This window comes from Suricata suricatta, chromosome 2, assembly GCF_006229205.1.
Source record: "Suricata suricatta isolate VVHF042 chromosome 2, meerkat_22Aug2017_6uvM2_HiC, whole genome shotgun sequence".
Lineage (NCBI taxonomy): Eukaryota > Metazoa > Chordata > Mammalia > Carnivora > Herpestidae > Suricata > Suricata suricatta.
The window spans coordinates 72,213,768-72,235,149 of NC_043701.1; the positions used below are offsets into that span (position 1 = coordinate 72,213,768).

Below are 21,382 nucleotides of genomic sequence, written 5' to 3' on the forward strand. Positions count from 1 at the left end.
TGATTGGATGTAGCTACACAGTGATCACTGTTAGAGCCGGTCAAGAATACAGGAGCTGTATTCTTTCCCTCACACTAGCCTGCCAATGATAGGACTTTAGTAACCATCATGTGACTGGAGGAAAGAAGGAAAAAAGGCAGGAAAGAAGGAAGTGAAAGAAGGAAGAAAGAAAGGAAGGAAGGGAGGGAGGGAAGGAAACAAAGAAAGAAAGAAGAAAGAAAGAATTTGAATTTTAAAAACACAAGCCATCATTTACATTATAAATGTTTCAGAGATACCATACATATCATACATTTCCCCCAAATTTATGGTTTATGGATTAAAAAACTGAACTGAATCTTATTTTATTATGTTGCAAAGACCAGTATTTAAAAAATAAGGCATAGCTCTATTCTCTGAGAGACTGTGATAAAATTAAATTTTCAAGCCTAACAGAGTAATGCCAAACCACTTATCAATTTTTTTCTAAATAAAAGGTAAGGCATTAGATAAACAGAAGGGAATAAGTATATCCTTTCCCATGGATGTGTGAAAGAAGTTGATGTGTTTAAGAGATGGATGCATATGTGGTCAGAGTGGCAGAGATGGCTACTAGCATAAGCATGAAATTGTGGAACTGGGAAGACACTGGGTTAGATCAAAAAACAAGAGAGAAAGAGGGAAATAAACAGATGAATTAGATCATAAATCAGGCAGGATCTGTAAAATAAAAACTGTGAGAACAAGAGACAGTAATCATGAGAGCTCCAGAGCAAGAAAATGGGGGAGAGAGACTGATAATTCACTCCGGGAAGAGGCTTAGCCAGGAGGGAGTTACAGGACAAGAGGGGAGATGGAGGGCACAGACTTTCCTGTAGAGACAGGCATGGTCTCTGTAATGAGTACCTCAGGGAATAAAAAGGCATCAGAGCAGCGCTGGAGGCCACGGGACCCTCTTAGACAGGACTGGTGGGATTGCACCTGGTGTTCAGACTCAGGCATCTCATTATCCAAAAGGTGAAGAGAAGCTGGAAGGAGTTCAGAGACATGATGGAAGAATGATTATGATGTGGAGAAAAATGATTTGAGATGCAAGATTAAAGCGCTAAACAAGCAGTAAGTTTGGCTGAGCCACAAGTTGATGGGTAAAGGAGCTATCTACAAACAGACAGAAGACATAAATAACGTAGAGGAAAAACATTATTACGGAACCTGGTACCAGGAGGAGCGGTTTATGGAGAACAATTGCAATAAGGCAGGAAAAAAGACAATCCCAAGATTATGAAGGGAAGCATAAACATAGAAGTGATAAATCTTCTTGTCTGATAATGGAACAAGGCCCTATCCTGGGAAATAGCTGGTATCAGTCTGTATGTACAAGATACAAGCAACTTGACCACACAGATGTTGCCATGATTCTAGAAAACACAATCAACAGAATAAAGAAATAATACCAGAACTATACTAACAATTCAAACTCGATTCTCAAAAAGACTCAAAAATGTAGTTTTTTCCTCCATAATTTGTTCATATGATGGCCTTATTAATGACTTGAAATGTAAAGTAATTAAGAAGTTTCCAGAAAGGAATAAAATGGGGTAAGTCCTTTACTGTTGCTTCCAGTTTGTCTATGTTTTGGTTTTCAATATGGCCTTTTTAAAGATTAAAACATAAATGAATCACTTATGTAATTAGACATGTTGGCAGATTTAAAACCTTGAAATCACCATTCCTGTGGGAGTGAGATGGCTCCTCACAGAAGGAAGCAAAGGATTCCCAGGTAGAACTTCATCCATAATAACACATGCTCCTGCATGTCCAAGGAGACCATCTGTGTCTTCCCTATGAATCACACCGGAATACCCATCCTATCACAGGAAGAAAGTGCAAACTACCCTCACAGGTATTATTTTTGGATTATGATCTTCAGCAAACAAATATGGCACCCACCCACCTCCCTCCCTCCAATATTCACAGCACGTCCTACAAAGTTTCTTTCATTAAATAAAACCTATGGCACAGATTTGAAGATTTGAAGAAAACTCCTGATGCTCAACAGTAAACGGAATCAAATAAAATTCTGATACTGATGGAGTCATATTTTCCATGTTTTTATTAAAATTTGTATGCGTTTGACAACTTTAATGTCTGTACTTTAAGAACCATCTGTACCTGTTGGATAGCAATTTCCAATTTGTAAAACACATGTGCACTTCTTAGCCCATTTCAACTTCACCTTTGAGGTTAGGTATTATTAATCCTCCATTTTATAAGTAACAAAGCTGAGAAAAAGAGTTACTTAGAAGCGAAAGTCAGGCTGACAAGAACCACCAGCTGCAAAGACCGGCATCTTCTGATGGAATGCCCTGTGTTTTATCTACACACTGTATTTCTTACCTCATTCCTATCCTAAATCACAGCACTGATAAACACTTAGAGTTCTCACAACAGTGGTGATTGTGTAATGCCATGTCATCATGAATTTCTGGGGAGTCATTAAAGCAATTTTAATAAAGGTATTATTATAAAATAGGAGTGAAAGAAGCAGATGAAGTAGATCATTAAAAAAAAAAAAAAGAAAAAAAGAAAAACAGGGGCACCTGGGTGGCTCCCTTTGTTAAGTGCCTGACTCTTGATTTCCGCTCAGGTCATAATCTCATGGTTTTGTGAGTTCAAGACCCATGTCAGGCTCCTTGTTGCCAATGCGGAACTTGCTTGGGATTTTCTGTCTCCCCTTGTCTCTCTGCTCCTTCCCCATTTGTGGTGTCCCTGTCTCTCTCAAAACAAATAAATAAACTAAAAAAACTTTTTTTCAAATAAATAAGAACAAAACTTAGTTGCTTAAGTTTCCAGAATGTGTAGCTATTTGTTTTTACAGAAGGGCCTATCATGGTTGATTAAAATACAGCCCTTGCCACAATGAAACAAGATGGTGGAAGGTTCAGGTAGATTTCAGCATTTGGAATGCGAGGACATTCTGATGTGAACTGGGATGGAGAGAAAACAACGTGGCAGAGGTGTACAAGAAGGGTGAGGTGAAACTTGAGGAAGAAGAATGTGGAAAAATAGTGGAAGCTCTGTCAAGTTTCCAGGATCTGAAAAACAAGCACATGCACCGAAAGAGACTTGGCAACTTCTTCTCAAATGCACCAAGGAGCAATCTGCAGAACAGAAGGTTCCAGTAGCTGAGAGGAAATACACTTAGCAGAGGCAAACATCATCTTGGAACTGACTGAAAGGAAAATAACATTCAACAAGCTCAGATTCCATGGAAGACAGAAGTAAAGGAACTGAGTCAACTATGGAATGTCACAGGACAGAAGCTTAGAGGCTGAGGACATCCCAAGCAGTGAGCTAATAACCTGGAAAGGTCTGGAAGGCAAGGGACAGGAAAGAGGAAAGCAGTATATTCTAAAATAGTAATTTACATTCTGAAGGGAAGGGGAAAATTTCTAAAAGAAATGTGCAGAAATTAAAACAGAAAAAGAACAAAGACAAAATTAAAAGGCAGTCTTTGAAAGTGCCTCTCCAAAAAAGTAACTTAATATTTGTGCATTTGAGAGCCTGAGCTCTGGAATCAAACTGCCTGGGTCTACATCCCATCTTTACCTCTTAGGATGGAACTTGGACAAGTCATTTAATCTCTTTGTGCCTCACTTTACTCACCTATGAAAAGCCGAAAATACTATCAGTCACCACACAGTAGGATAATAACTCAGTAAGAAAACGCTTGCAAAGAACACAGTGCTTGAGAGAGTGAACTGTGAAATAAAGCTAAATTTCAAAATTCATAAGTATTTAGAATAGTTGAAAATAAGAAATAAAATCTGAAAATTAAAAAAAAAAAAACCAAAGGCTACATATGAAAACAGTAAGCCTCACTGGAAAATAATAAGAAAGAATCAAGTGTCCAAAAAAAAGGATATATAAAAAGAATGAGAAAGATTAAGGCCACTCTTTTTTAACATAATGAAAAAATGAGAGATGTTACTTAAAATTTATCTGATCCAAGGCAATTTAATATGAAAAATGTAAACTCATGGAAAATGGGCAATGCAGCCCCTTATTTCTGAAAGAACCAATTCAGAAATCCAGCTTCCATCATCCAGAGGCGCCCTTCTTCTCATTCCCAGAATTGCCTTCAACTAGCCAAGTGTTTCAATCCTGATTCAAGTAAATAATCAAGCATTTCATGTTGGAACACCCTTTCAAAAATACTAAAGAAATGTAATTCCTGCCTATCTTCCAAATATAAATTGAATTAAATCATAGATGCTTATCTAACAAAGAAGTCTTAAGCTTTCACTATATTTATTTTTGAAGTGGAATGGTCAATAGAAACAATAACCAATTTTTTTTGACTGCACGTGGTGTGTTAAAACCAACATATTTCATTTCAAGCTCCTATAAGTAAATACTATTTTTAACCCAAATTAGTTTGTGAAAAAGTTGATACTTAGAGCAGTTAAACTAGTATTCCAGGTAGTATAGTCCATCAGTAGTAGTATGGATTTCAATTAAGACCTATCTAAGTAAAAATCTGCTCTTTTAACAATGTTTCTATATTCAAAGCCATTTTTGGATAATAACTTGAACTAAGCCAATACATCACATGATGCCAATCATCCTAGATTTAAAGCAGTCATATAAACTAGCATTTTAAAATGATTTTTAATTTTGGCAAAAAAACATGAAATTTACCATCATAGCCATTTTTAAGTGTATAATTCAGTATCAGTACGCCAATTCACATTGTTGTCCAAGAAATCTCCAGAACTTTTTCATCCAATAAAACTGAAACTTTTTGCCTAACAAACAAATCCCCATTTTTCCTTCCCTCCCAATCCTTCAAACTACCATTCTACTTTGTATTTCAATGAGTTTGACTACTATAGATACCTCATATAAGAGGAATCATACAGAATTTCTCCTTTTGTAACCAGATTATTCACTTAGCATAATGTCCTCAGGCTTTATCCATGTTATAGCATGTAACAGGGTTTCCTTATTTTTTTTAAGGCTGCAGAGTTTTTCATTGCACATACATACCACATTCTGTTTGGACATTTATCCATTGATGGACTTGGGTTGTTTCCCCCTCAACTATTATGAATAATGCTACATGAACATGGATATGCAAATATCTCTCTGAGATTCTGTTTTCAAGTCTTTTGGACATAAACTCAGAAGTGGAATTTCTGGATCATGTTGTAATTATATTTTCCAATTTTTTATGGAGTTTCCATAAAAATGTTATCCTAAGCTACTGACCATTTTACATTTCCATTAACTGTGCACAAGTTTCCAATTTCTCCATATCTGCACCAACACTTGTTATGTTTTTGTTGTTTGGATTGCAGCCATCTTTATGGGTCTGAAATGATATCTCATTATGGTTTTGATTTGAATTTCTCTATTGATCAGTGATGTTGAGATGTTGAGCATAGTCTCATATGTGTGTTAACCATTTTTCTATCTTCTTTGGAGAGACGTCTATTCCAGTCTTTTGCTCATTTTTTTCAATCAGTTTATGTTTTTAACCGCTATGTTTTGTAGCAGTCCTTTATGTACTTGAAATATTACCCCTTTTCAGATATACGATATGTAATGAGTCTTTCCCATTCCATAGGGTGCCTTTTCATCTGTTGTCTCCTTTGATGGACAGAAGTGTTTAGGTTCGATATAAGCACAACCAGTTTATTTTTACCCCAACTTGTGTCTATCTATCTAACTCTTATAAATATGAGCAATTAAATTTCATAAAAACCAAGAAGATAGAATTTTGGAACCATTTAGCTTTTAAAAAATAATTGCATTTAGGAAAAAAATGCATTTAGTCATTTTTAGTTCTCATAGTCTGAGCATCTAACCAAGCTGTATTTGATTTTCAGGTTTAAAGATACGTGGATTTTTTTCATACAATACAGCCTCCAAATATAAGCCAATTACTTCATCTGTTTTGAAGTGAAGAAACAATGATTTGATCCAATGTAGAAAGACATTTCAGTGTTCCATGTTGACAGACTAAATGTCAGGCTTCGATGTGGCACATAAACTCTGTAGAATACACTTAATGTATTACTTCTGGAAATTTTCAGGATAATATTGATAGTATGCAATTTTAACTTTAAATACTGATTTAGAATAAAGAACCTATAAAATTCAACTCTATTGTATTTGTTTACAGCTGGCCAATAAAATGCGGTCCTTTACTCTGGGAGATAACAATGCAATTTTTAAAATGGATACAAACAGTTGTATTTTAAGTAGAATGTAAATGCTATAAAAGATAGAATTATAAATGAAATGATTAAAAAATCCTGTCTTGACTGATATGGGAGGGGAATCGACAATTTCATAGTAGGACTCTTCTCTTCAAGAGACACTTAAGATATCACGTAAGACGAGAGGTGACGTAAGATGAGAGGGGTCATAATTTTAGGTGGCTAACATCAGCAGGATCAAAGCTGCAAAGTCATATTACAGCCAAAGGCATTTAGACTGGATTCACTTAGGACATGGATTAAATGACAACAGCGGCATCCGCAAATGGTTGGTAAAGAGGGGACCACATTATCAGGAGAAAATCGTACCTTGCCCAGAATGGTTTCATTACTTGTGGGTTTTTCAGTAACTGGATGCATATATACATCAATATCTAAAACTTCACAGTTTGGGTCCGCTTCAGGTCATTCTCTTTAAATAAAAGAAGAGCCTCAACTATTCCTGTCCCTCTCATAAAAAATAGGAACAAATGTGTGATGTAGGAATTGCAAATTATGAAGCAAATATGTGCATGAAAAGAAATATATAAAGATACATAGGCATATATGGATATATGTCAAAAGAAAATTTGAACTGGTTCACAATTTTAAAAGAAAGTATGTTTTTCATAATATAAAATTATATAAAAACATATTAGAGCATATTACCTGCTTCAGTAGGTTTTTTAAAATAATGTTTATTTATTTTTGAAAGACAGAGACAGAGCACTAACCCTGTAGGGGCAGAGAGAGAGAGGGAGGCACAGAATCCAAAGCAGACCCCAGGCTCTGAGCTGTCAGCACAGAGCTGACCTGGGGCTCGAACTCACAAACCATGAGATCATGACCTGAGGCGATGTCAGACACTTAACTGACTTAGCCACTCTGGTTCCTCCACTTCAATAGTTCTTACTCAACAGAGAAAGGTGCCAAGAAAATGATTAACAACATAAGCAAATTTAATAACCATGAATATGAATTTGGTTAGAATGGGTTTGCTTTCACTTTTATTCAATGTAAGATTTCATATACATAGCTATACACATATATACACATATACTTAATGTTTTAGTTTTGCTTAAATTTTATATTTTTCTGTAAGACTTTAATCTTGCAAAATACAGTGTTCGTATCCAAGATAAAGGTTTTGGAATGCAATATCCTAAATTTGTTAGGGATTAGGATTAAATGAGATCAGAAATATGAGTTAGGAGACTTTTAAAATAATTCAGGCACATGATCCTGAAGGCTTGAATCATGATGCTGGCAGTGAGAATGGAAAGGAGGGAAATTTCTTAAAAATCTTGATGAACTAAATGGAAATAGAGAGCAGGGGAAAGTGGTAATAATAGCAGCTAGCATTTATGCAGTAATAACTAAAGAACAGATCCTATCTTAAATTGTGAATCCATTGATTTATTTAATCACCATAATAACCTATTAAATATTCTCATTAGCTCCTTTATAGATGCAGAAACTGAGAGAGATTTCCTAAGCTATAAGGAAATAAGTGTCAGTCAGGATGGGAACACAGGCTGACTAAACCCAAAACACATATTCTACATTACATCAGAGATGACTATTGTATGAAATTCAGATTATTTGTTGGATAGTGGTAACAGAAATAAACAAAAACGATTAAGAAGTTTGGTAAAGAAAACAAAATATTAAAAACTCTTTATGCATTTGTGCTTGAAGGCAAGAAAGATGTATAGATCAGAAAACAAGACAAGGAGGTTTTGTACAAGGGGATATAATGGATTATGACCAAAGCAACTGATCGTGCCATTGTCTAATTAATGGTGTACAGGTGCTGTGAACGTGAGTATTAATTACCACATTTTCAAAAGCTGAATGAAAAAATGTCCTGAAATCAACACAAATGAATTGACCCTGGGGAAATATCTACCAGCCGAGGCTGTTGAACCAGAAGTATTTTATTAAATATAGGTAAACAGAAACCACCATGGATGTCATGGAGCACAAATAACTTTATGCATCATTATGTAGGAAACTACATCAACCACATCAAAATGTAAGATGTTACAAGAGACTGATTTTTGTTGTTGTTTAAAATGCCTGATCTTGAAATCTAGTCTAAATACATGGACAACCAAGTGTCTGGAAATATGGAGGACAGTCAAGGGTGGAGATGTTCTAAAGGAGACACAAATAATTTCAGTTGAAGTGAAGAAAAGAAATATAAGAGCTAGAATAATAGGCATTTCACTTATTAAAAGTTTTCACCTTTAGAAGACAGTAAACTCTTTTATGAAGGTGATACTATTGTCAGAGATCCATTTGTTTATACTTTACCAGGAATATGATTATTTCCACCTAAAATTCCCTAGATTTGTTTTTATGCTACTACAGAAATATCCTCAGGAAGTGTTATTACTATTCAAGCTGTACCTGTGTAGATGATACAATCAAAAGACCAATACATGTAAGAAGAGAGAATGTATTTTCACATCTATTCACTAGTTAAAAAAAATATATATATAAAACCAGGAATGATCATTCCAGGAAGGTTGGAATTTCCCTCTACAGGAAAATATCTACAACTGAAAGATGAAATGCAATAAATAAATACATGATTAAGAGAAAAATAAGACTGCACATCTGCTTCCTGGTAGAATTATGATGAATACATTGGGAAATGTTGCTTTTGGTTTCTATTATTAAAGGTGACCACATCAAGAAAGCATGATATTGCATAAAAACGTTATCTTCTTTGTTCACACTCAGATGATAAAAGTGGCAACGCTTTAGATAAGTCTATACCTCCAACAAACAAAGAGCTCTAAACAATAGGCCAATAGCTGCACTATGTAATGTTAATGTGAATATTTTTGATGAGGACATTTATTTTGGATTAAAGTATGCCCTATAGTTGGATGGTTTGACGGCATTTTGTACCAGAGTTTCTTATTTTAAAAAATGTGGGAAAGGATGCAAGTCTGTCCACATAATCTATCCATTACTTAGCATTTTGGGGTGGAGGGGGTAAGGACAGTTAGACACAAGACCCACACCAGACCCAGAGGGAATGCCATCCTTTCTACAAGCTACTCCAAACAAATTGTACAAGAAATGACCAACAGCAAATACTATATAATGACTTCTAACAATGCTTAAGTATAATCTGTTGTATCTTTTTAAATTTTATAATTATGAATATCTTAAGCAGAGCTATTTCTCTGAGAACACTTGACACTGATCTTAGAATACAGAAGTTGTTCTTTCACGTTTAAGGAAAGAAGAACAGAAAGTAAAGAGAAAGGGTAGAATTCACATTACATCATCTTCAATCTTCTCTGTAAAATTAAGAAATTGGACTAAACATTGTCTCAGAGGGGTTTTTTTGGTGAAATATCTTGAGTCTATGAGACAAATGAGACAAAAATTATTTTACTATTTATTACTGTTATTATTATTTTTTAAATAGAAAGATTTCCGATTAAACATTCTGAGACTAAACAGTTTTTCAGGCTTACACTCTGATTATTTCTAAGGCTGTAATTAAAACAAACAAACTAAATCAAACAAAAAACAAAAAAACAAACAAAATCCCTCAGGTACTAGTTGTGTTAAATAAGTTTTAACAAAGTACACCATGTTGGAGAAATCGCAAACATCTGTATTGAATATACACAAATACAATATATTTAGACTGTAATACAAAACTTTAGGAATACTAATTTTTTGAAAACTAACAGGTTGTCTGTTACACTCACAAAGCATTTTTTGTTGTTAACATTATTCTGAATGTGGGTAACCTAAAGCCAAAATAAACTGATAGTAAAGAGGCAAATAGTATATTTGGCATATTTTCCTAGCTTATTAACTTAACGGTATATAAAGCTATAAAAACCTCATCCTAGCACCTAACATTTTTAAATTAAGTAACTATGGCTATCTTGTGAAAATTATTTTAGATTCTTTGATTGAAAGAGAGATAAGACTCCTTGATACTTTCCAACGAAAATAGAGAAAGAACAGCTGAAGTATGGAATTCCATTATTTAAACAAAATACTATTTTGCTGATGCTACATATGACTTGGGATCTTATTTTTGGCTCTTACAGCTCTACTTTGAATTTCTTTTTTCAATTCCAGTTACAAATCAATGAAGATTGACTGCTAAGCTAGATCTCAAGGAGAATGAATATAAGATGTGAACAAAATCTCTACCTTAAGGAGCTGCTAGTTTGTTACATATATAAAATGCACCCAGAGGCACCTGGGTGGCTCAGTGGGTTGGGCATCTGACTTTTCCTCAGGTCATCATCTCATAGTTCCTGAGTTCGAGCCCCACGTAGGTTTCTGTGCTGATAGCTTAAATTTTGTGTCTCCCTCTCTCTCTGCCCCACAACCACTTCCACTCTCTATCTATCTCTCTGTCTCTTAAAAATGAATAAATGTTAAAAAAATTTTTTTAATGTATCCAGATAAATTAGTTTTAAATTTAAGTAATTTATTATAAAACGTGAATCTGCGTGACAGAGAAAATAAGTTACTAAATTTACTTATGTTTTGTGAATTGTTACCTTGATGAAGAAACTGAGATTTAAGTTACCTTTTGAAAATGGGACAGGATACTAAGAGATTTTAAAAAAAGACAAAAGGAAGGAGCTCCACTCAGGATGAACAGCATGAGCAACACTGGACATGAAATGTTAAACATATGAAACAAGATAAAGATTTACTATTTTATTTTACCAACTATTTAGTTAAGATTGTCATAGGCTTCAATTTCCAGTTCTGTGGTCTCTCCCTTAAAGTTTCAACCTACACAAGGTCTCCATCCTCTCTATCTAAAGCTTATTTCAGTAATCTAAAAAATTCAACTTCCCTTAGCAGGAAAAAATTCATTAGGTATTCTGTATCCTGCAGGAATTAAGTCTGACCTCAGACCTTCTATGTGGAAGGATATTACTTGTTCCTTTGTAAGTTCCGGAAACAATATACATTCATTTCGAAGAGTATAACATCAATGAGAAAGTTTGAAGGTTACCATATCTAGGTCCTGAGAGGAATATAAAACAGTTCCAAGTCAGGCTGAGTGCAAAGTTCTCATTATAATAAAATGCTTCGAGCTTACAATAGGACAAAACCATGAAATCCACAAGTAACGAACAAAATACACTTACAAAAAATCTGATATAACAGTCTTGTGTTTCCCTGGTACTCTTATTTTTCTATTCTCATCACCATTGTGTTAATCCAGCCCTTATTACCTCCATGAGGAATCTCTCAATTCGTCTCCTTGAAAACTAGTCCTAGGTCTATCTTCCTAAAATGTTAAGTCTTGGGTTATTTCATGGTTCAAAAATGTTTAGTGGCTCCCAATTGCCTATAGAATAAAATCCAAGCTCTGTAGCCTGGCATCTCAAGGCATCTGCAACTAATAGAACAGCTTACTGTATATACTGTACACTGTATATGTTTGAGGAGAAATCAAACTCTTAGTGCTGATTTTTTAAAATAACAATGGTTTCAGGAGTTGGGTGAGGTTCTTTATCTACATTTTTTCATCCAACACTCACATGTGTTCTGAATATAAGGTTGTCATTTACCCCACTCCAATATGAGTATACCAAAGTTGATCAGGTTAAATAACTTCCCAAATTTCCCCAAATAATAAATAGTGACATCAAAATGTACTCCTTTTCCACAATACAGTGTAAATGCTATGTGTACAAAATCACAACCACAATGGAAGAAAGCACATGGTGAGATCATTTTAAGAATTTAAGCTGCTTGCTAAGTGGATAATCGATAGCCTTAGACCAGCATCTACTGGAAAAAGCACTGGCTAAGTGACCAAAACCAGAAGAGAGTTCAGGGTTAATAATTTATGTGTCTATCCCATTAAATAATAACTGGAATGAGGAAAGTGAATGGATCTGTGAGAAAAGACTGTAGAAGAAGAAGCTGTAGGCAAAGTGCAGTTCATGGGAGGAAGAGAAAGGCGAACTATGACAGGGCTAAAGAGAGAGCAGTCAGATACAATCCAGGAATTGGAGAGGCCCCCAAGTAACAACCTGCATAGTAGCCCAAAGGTTTTCTCGCCTTCTCTACCTGGCTTCAATCTGGAACTACAGACCTGGAAAAAGAATCATTGCCTTGACCCAGATCACTCTTTTTCTAGTGACCCTGGAACAACCTGGAAAACCCACTATTTCCTGGCTGGTCCCTAGGAATTACATCTGAAAGTAATCATCAGGAAAAAAAAAACCCTTAACCCAGCAAAATATCTATAAATTATCACCTTACCTTAAAATTCCATCAAGAGATACACCAGCAGATTTATAAGTATTTATTCACTAAAGTAATTAAAAAACAATAAGGGGGCACCTGTGTGGCTCAGTTGGTTAAGCATCTGACTCTTAATTTCAGTTCAGGTCATGATCTCGAGGTTTATGAAATGGAGCCCCACACTGAGCTCCACACTGATAGTGTGGAGCCCTCTTGGGAGTCTCTCTCTCCCCCTCTTTCTTCCCTTAGCTCTCTCTCACTCGCTCGCTTGCTCGCTCAAAATAAACATTAAAAAAAGAAAGAAAGGAATAGGAGTAAGAGTACATTTTTTAAAAATGAAACAAACTAAATGGGACTATTATTCTTTAAAATTGTCCTTCTCTTGATTTGCTCTAACAAAATTATCCTTAAGAAGTCATAGAATAGAAAAATGCCACATTCTAAAGGTGTAAAGAGAGAGAATAATATACATTTATATATATAGAGAGAGAGAGATTGGCTTTTTGATTATTTAGAAAATATTTAGAAATTACTTAAAATAAATATTATTTATCCTATCTCCAAAACATTTTATTTAATACAGTATTATAAATTATTATTAATGTAAGATCTGTAATTAATATAAATTATATAAATAATTTATAAATTATTATGAATATAAGCCTATCAGTGAAGGCAAAAGTGACAATGAAGGGAATGGACTAATTTGAAACAATACCAAGAAAGGCATTAGAAAAGTATTTTCCCATAAAACATTATTCAGTTTCACTTCCACTTACTCAGAAGCTGAAGTGACCTTTAAGTTCAACTTCTGGAAATGATCACTGATTAACATATTTGCTCTTTCTATTAGTTTATTCTAGAAAACAGCCAAGCAGATGAGGCAGCATGATACGGAGAGGCTCTCTGCATGTTAGATCGCTTGCATCGAGATGCAGGCATCATTCATTTATCTCTGGGCTTTTCCTAAACTTCCTCCTTGTGAGATAGGGCTTAGCTTCCCTTAGTGAATTTCATATTTAAGTGCTGTATTTCTGTTTTCTGCAAGGCCAAAATTTAGGGAGTAGGGATCCAGGGCTCTTTTAGTAGTTAAATAGCTCAAGCAGAGCCCTGGAAAAGGGCTAGTCCCTGGACATGAGACTGAAATACAAGAGAATGTTGCTGGGTGAGTTCCAGCTCCTGTAGTGGTGGACAGTGAATTAGGTCACTTCATTTTCCTTCACTCTTGACAAAGGAGACTAAACTAGAATACTCTGAGGCTGCAGAATAGTGAGAGCATTAAATGAGAAGTTCCGAGTGCAATACCCCATGAGGAGAGATATAGGGATATGGTAGTGGAAATATGCTGTTGACCAAGGGATCAAATTGGCAGCAGGCTTATATTGAAGGCTAAACAAACATCTATGCACTGGGCAAAAGAAAGGAGAAGAGGGAAGGAAAGCTGTTGAACAAATCTTTATGGCTTATTTTGGGGATGGAGCACTTCAGCAAGGAAATATGCAATGTTACAAACCCAACAGGAGAGAGCTCAACGACAATGGTGAGATACTGAGAAATAAGTCTGGAAATTTAGATAGAGTGCCTGAGGATTTTATTACTCTCTTTTCAGCCTCTATAACTAGCTGTTTGTTCTGAGACAAAACTAGTATTGGCGATTTCCTTTGCCCTGGATTCTTCTTCACATCCCTGTATCGTGGTCTGCTGCAATGTGCCCCCAAATCACAGTTGGCCCTTGAACAATACAGGGGTTGGGGCACTGATTCCCACATAATCAAAAACCCTCGTATAATTTTTGATTCCCCCCAAACTTATCTACTAATAGCTTACTGTTGAGTGGAAGCCTTACCAATATCATAAACAGTCCACTAGCACATATTTTGTATGTTATATGTATTATATACTATATTCTTACAGTAAAGTAGAGAAAAGAAAATGTTATTAAGAATATCAAAAAGAAGAGAAAATACACTTATAGGACTATACTACACCTAATGGATACTGTAACTTACATCATCTGTTTGTAAGATGAATCATCTGTGAGTACCTATGTCAATATTGTCTTACATGGTACAAAACACTATAGATATTATAGTTTCACTAACATTAGGCATCAAAAATGAAAAGATAATGTGAAAAAGAAATTCACACTTATTTACAGATGTAACAGCTCATAAACTGATAATGAAGAGGCAGCTATATGATTGCTTATGGTAGCCTAGTGTAATCAATAGAATTGTTTCATAGTAGCCTAGCCTATACACTCATGAATGGTTATAAAGTTTTTATGGCATATAGTATTACAGTCCTTCATAATACAGTATTAGAAACCCTGTTAACACTTTTAAGCCACTTACCTGTGATGATTGGTGATAACACAGTTTCTCCAATTATGAAAAAGAGACACACTGTATGGTAATATAATTCGCTGATGGCAAAGTTATAAAACAGTAAGAAACCAAACACATTAATTTTATGTTAAATGCCACTCACTTTATGCACATGATGTTCTACAGGATGAATACACAGAAGACGATGATGATAATGATACAGAAATGTTTCATATAGTTCTTGCTGTACAGTTATTAGATTTTCATCAAAGACACATATAAACAAGAGATAGCATTATTAACTATATGGCATGATGATTATTTGCTCTTCATTAAGTGGAAGTGGATCATCATAAGGTTTTCATCTTTGTGATCCTTGCGTTGCAGAAGTTTAAAAGGAGGAGGGAGAGGGACAGTTGGTCTTGCTGTCAGAGGGATGATGAGGGAAAAAGAGGTAGAGGAAGTAGAAGGGGAGGCAAGAAACATAGGCAGACTTGGTATAAATATGGAGTGGAAATACGTAGTCATTTCTGTCCCATTTTCTTTCTTTCTTTCTTCCTTTCTTTCTTTCTTTCTTTCTTTCTTTCTTTCTTTCTTTCTTTCTTTCTTTCTTTCTTTCTTTCTTTCCTTCCTTCTTTCTTTCTTCTGTTCTGCTTTTTCATTTCTGTAAAAGTGTTTTTAAATAGTATCAATCCTTCTTTCACTATTTACTTTAGTTTTAGTGTCCCTTTCAATAGAAGACTCCATGCTATAAAAAAAAAAGTCAAAAGCAGTCTTGAATCATTGACCTCTTCAGCCAGATTGTCTAATGTTAACTTGTTTTCTGCACTGCTTCTTCTGTCTTTTTCCTCATCATCGGGCATTAGTACAAAGTACTCATCTCCATCAAGCTATCTTCTGTTAATTCTTCTAGTGTGGTGACTATTAGCTTTTTAACTTCTCCAAGATCCATACATAACTTTAAGCCCTTCACCCCCTGCCTTTGTTTTTCCATATTCACAATCTCTCTGATGATTCCCTTGATTGGCTCTGTCATAAATCCTGTGAAGTCACACATAACATCTGGACACAGTTTTCTCCAGTGTGGATTTCTTGTTTCAGTCTTGATGGGTTTCATAGCTTTTTCTATAAGGATGACATCCTCGATGGTGTAATCCTTCCAGACTTTCATGGTGTTCTCTCTCTATCAAGGTTCTCTTTCATAACGTTGACAATTCTACCATGTGTAATGAACCTAAGGGTCCGTAAGATCTCCCCTGATCTAGAGACTGAATTAGAGACATTATGTTTAGCAGGAAGTAGATCATTTTGATGCCTTTGGTGTTGAGCTCATGGGGTGCTGGGTGGCTCAGGGCATTGTGCAATATCAAAAGAATTTTAAAAGGCAGTCCCTTTCTAACAAGGTACTTCCTGACTTCAGGGACAAAGCATGGAGAGAACCAATGCAGAGAAAGGGTTCTCGTTGCCCAGACCTTGCTGTTATACAATTAAAATACTGGCAGCTGCTGTTTATCTTTTCCCTTTGAAGGCTCAGGGGTTAGCAGCTTTATAGATAGGGCAGTCCTAAATATAATCCCAACTGCATTTGCACAAAACAGTAGAGTTAGTTTATCCTTTCCTGCCTTAAATCCTGGTACTCACTTCTCTTCCTAACAAATATCCTTTGTGGCACTTTTTCCCAGAATAAAGCACTTTCATCTGCATGAAAAACCTGTTCAAGCAGATACCCTTCCTCCTCAAGTTTTGTAAGGGTGTCTGGGAACTCATCTGCTGCCTCTTGGTTGGCAGAAACTGCTTCTCCTCTTATCTTGACATTTTTAAGCCAAACCTCTTTCTAAAATTATGAAATCCTCTGTTGGCATTGCATCCCCCAGCTTTAGATCCTTCGCTTTCTTTTTGCCTTAAGTTGCCATAAAATGATTTCAGTTTTTCTCAAATCATATTAGAGGCTATAGATATGCTTTTCTTCTAGCAATTCTGCACCTACATAAAAGCTACATTTTTTGCTATATTTTCAATAAGAGACAAAGAAGATAATCTGCAAAAAGTAGAAGGTTTTAGTGCTTGCTGGTATATGCAATGATGGCATCATTTACTTCCTTTTCTTTTATCTACAATGGTCCTTACACTGGATTCCTTTATCTTGAAATGGCAGGCATCGCAGCTGCAGACCTCAATCTGTGGTACATATCAAGCGTTTTGACTTTTTTCTTTTAATGTCTTAACTTTTCTCTGCTTCCTGGGGGAACTTCCAGAATCACTATCGTTTATGTGGTTCCCATGGTTTTATTTAAGGTTTACAGTATTGCACTAAACACAATGAAAACTACATGAGAACCACAAAAGATCACTTTTTACTATGATATGACATTTACTAGGGAGAGACGAACTGTTCACATGCAGATGATTAGTGTCACACCATGGTTTTAGTAGGACTCACAACACTTGAGCTTACCACAACAGCAACAGGAAGTGACTACAAAATTGTTTCAGTAGTACAGTATACACTACAGTTAATTTTATGCATCTATACTTTAATACTGCATTTTTACCTTGGTTTACATTTTTCTCGAGTGTGAATAGTGCCATAACAAATTGACAAATTTTAACTTTACATAAAAGATTTGTATATATTTTATGGTAGTAAATGACAAAATAAACTAGTCTACTTAATTTATGTATTCATAATCTGAAATAATTTTTCAATTATTCCATGCTGTATGAATTTTTCAAGTCATCACAAATCTCCAAAAAGTTTTGTGGTATATATTTTTTTAAAGTGCATATAAGTGAGCCCATGCAGTCCAATCCCTGTTGTTCAAGGGTCAACTGTACAGCTCTTTAAACATACTTCTGTGAAAAATAAGAAGACGGTAATTGTCAGTCCTAAAACATCATTCTATTATCCAGGAACAAAACAGGGGCAGGTCACCAGAGCAATTTTCTTTAAATGAAATGAATGGAATTCAGCAGATAAGGAAAAAGAAGGCACTAGGAACAGTGTGTAGATGGTGTGAGAATCTGACCTTAAATGCAATATGCATGATCTGAATAAGGACAAAGAAGATACCCACAGATGTTGTAATGTGCCACAGAGCATCTGATTCTCCTGTGTTAACTCACTTAATGCTCACAATGCCCTTATGAGGTCAGCACCTTCACGAACCCCTAGGTGAAAGACAGGAAAGAGGTACAGAAAGGTCAAGCAACTTGTCTGAATCACACAGCTAAGGTGGGACAGAACTGAGATCTGAACCCAGGCTGTCTGCTTTCACGGGGCATTGTCTCAGCTACTGCACCACATCCCCTCCCACACTTTAAAGCCCCAGTTTCAAGTTACACTAATCAAAGAGTTTGAAACTTTCAGTTACCAGTGAAACCTCCTTGTAAGTGGAGTATTGAGCAATGAAGACCAACCCACAAGCTTCGAAGTAGTATGGTGCAATAGATGAGATCCAAGAGAGAAGTCAGGACACTGGGAGAGGACACTTGAGGCATAAGCTACAAACAGATAAAAGCATAAGTTAAGGAAGAAGATGACATAATTTTTTAAAAGGCCCTAGAGAGAAAATACCAGCAGTATGAACAGGATCTTTTGTTTATTGTATTTAAGATTCCAAAGAGATGTGATTTGACCCATAACGATCATGAATTCTTTTATAATTGTCCACCGCAGGGTAGACATGTTTTTTCATCTGTATTTCATCAATGACTCATATAGTGCCCAGTGAAGGCACCCAATAAATACTTCTCAAATAAAAGATGACAAGAGAATTAGAGGTGGGAAGGCTCAAAAATAATATGAATACATGTAAAATAAGCTTTGTGATGATGGAATATAGATGTGAAATGAACTTTATGATGAATTACATATCTATAGTAGCCACACGAGGAAGAAATGCAGGCAATGGATTCTGAATTGACTAGTTTCCATTCAAGTATTAGATGGTATACTTATTATATACAGGACTTGATGATATGCTATGGGAATATGAAAGAAGTCCAGGTAACAACCATTTGATCTTCATCCTTGAGAAACTTAGTCTTGTGATCCTTGAAGTAAGAGAGAGGGTTAATAGTTACTGGGGACTGAAAAAGATCTTAAGGACCGGTAGGTAGAATTTGAGTGAAAAGTACTTTTTTAGGCAAGACTTAGAGGAGATATGTAAAGGTGGCAAGGAGAATGGGCATCGTCTAGGGGCCAGGAGAGGTGGTAGCAGTAAAGGGCATAATTATTCCAAGTGAAAGGAGAAATCAGAGCAGTCAAAGACCCACAAGGAAAGAGTACAGAGAATGTAGTCCCATGAGGTTGATGCTGGTTTGCCCTGGTTATTGATTTGGGGTATTTACAAGCCTTTTTGGTTTTGCTTGTCCTGATACATTAACTACTTAAAACACAAACACTTTCAACACTGCCTGTATGCAATAAAGGGAAAAGGGGAAATTCTATATCTTCATTTCTGATTATCAGAAATAACCAAGGGTCATGACTACAGAGAAAGGATGATTGTTGGCTGTCATGGAAATGATGGTTGTGTGACTGATAAATATTAGGGAAATGCAGATCTCAATGCAATTGTTATTTTTAATAAATCTCAAGTGAAAGTACACAGGATATGAAATGACCACTCACTCTAATAACTTCTGAAATATGAGTCAACAGTACCATTTCTTAGAAAATGAAAAGGCCTATATGACAGGGACACAACAAAAGGGTTCTAAACAGTCAACATACAGAGATTGGGGGGTAGGGCAGAGTGAGGAATCCGTAATTTCTTAGCCCAGGCTCTCTGAAGGGCTTATTGAGTGCACATGTGTAAGCATAGCATTTCTTTTCTGTGCAAGTTACTCCTGCCAAAAACTTGCCCTTTTTAAAACCTGAACAATGAACAGTCTCTGCCAAACCTCATCACAGTGCAGTCTAAGACAACAATCCCCACGGCTCTGTGAAACGTGAATCAAGCCAAGAAAGGGAAATGTTATTCTCTCATCTGTATATCCAGCATAAATGCTTTTGAACAGCTACTTTACAGGTGATAAAAGTCTTAACTTCAAAAGTTGATTGGTATTAACTTCCCATTTTAATGTCATAAATAACATCTTACACTATTTCATCATGCAAATACTTCTGCAGGCAGAATGGTCTGGCTTCTTTAACCTTCTACCATCTGGCTTAGAGAGCAACTTATAACACACTGATTGGATAATGATAAGGAAATACAACAGACCCTAGTGTGGCCAAAAGGGTGAATTTTGAGTCAGAATACATGTCAGTGATAAAATTAAGACGTGTACATTTGCACTATCTAACAATGTTGTCATCTACTATGAAGTCAAATCTCAAAGTTGATAAAATTTGAGATGATTACTTTTATTTACAAAGATCTTTTTCAAAAATATACTTTAGGGACACCTGGGTGGCTCAGTCAGTTGAGCGTCCAGTTTCAGCTCAGGACATGATCTCCTGGTTCGTGGGTTCAAGCCCTGCCACAGGCTCTGTGCTGACAGGCAGCTCAGAGTCTGGGGCCTATCTTCAGATTCTCCCTCTCTCTCTAACCCTCCCCTGCTCATACTCACTCTCTCTCTTTCTCTCTCAAAAATAAATAAAACATTAAAAAATGTACTCTAGTTATAATTCACAAGTCAAGCACTTGAAAGTACACTGATAGGAAGTGAAAAAGGAGACAACATGACAGTCTCTGGTATGCATTTTAAAAGGCTTTGGTCAGACTATGAGGTTTCTTCATTCCTTTTATTTGACTGGGTTAAATTACCATAGGCAGGATCTCTTTTTTTTTTTTTAGAAATGTATTCAATTATTTTCTGTAACAAAAATGAAAACCCTGAATCTAAAACTCCAGCGAGAACCCAGAGTATATTAGTCATATTGATCTGGGTCTTTTTCAGACGCTTTCATTATTTCAGCAAATTCAGTGGGGTCATACCAAAAAAGAGGCCCTTTAGTCACATATTCTGGAATTGGTTTCCATGACTTATCCTGAACAAGTTCTTCAAATGTGTTTTTTATGCTATGACTCATGCAAACTAAAAACAGAAAGAAAAAAAAAGCATAGCTAAACTTTTCAACAATTGCCACAGTAGAACACAAATTCAGCAGAAACTATAGTTAACTACAAAGAGAGAGTCAGGTAACTGTTAAATAATTGCAAATATGAGGTAACAATAAAAAATAAAACACCAATATAAAAGCTTAGATAAGAAAAGTAAAATATAAGAACTTTTAGTCCAAATGTAAGGAAAGCTTAGCTTAAGAAAGTACAACTTAGATTTTTTAATAAAGTGAAACAATTTAGAACACAGGGAAGAGAAGGAATAATGCGTGATTTATAAAGAGAGAGGAAAAGGAATCTATAAAAAATGAGAACACACAGAGTGAAAACATACACACACACACACACACACACACACACACACACACACACACACATAAAGGGAAATGGCAGCCTGTATTTCTTCCCCACTCTACAGTAGTTGGAACACAGGTTAAGTCTCAACTTCTAGGGTTTTTTGGGAGGGGACATAGAGACTTCC

General features: G+C 35.7%; 1 protein-coding gene across 1 annotated transcript in view; it reads right to left on the minus strand.

The window, feature by feature from the left end:
• Window positions 1-15,435, minus strand: part of SEMA3D (semaphorin 3D) — a 182,582-nt gene extending 167,147 nt beyond the window's left edge. The window contains exon 1 of the mRNA XM_029928204.1: window positions 14,994-15,435. Coding sequence (XP_029784064.1) covers window positions 14,994-15,004 — 11 coding nt within the window. The 5' untranslated portion in view covers window positions 15,005-15,435. The remainder of the gene's footprint in view (window positions 1-14,993) is intronic.
• Between the last annotated feature and the right edge of the window lie 5,947 nt (window positions 15,436-21,382).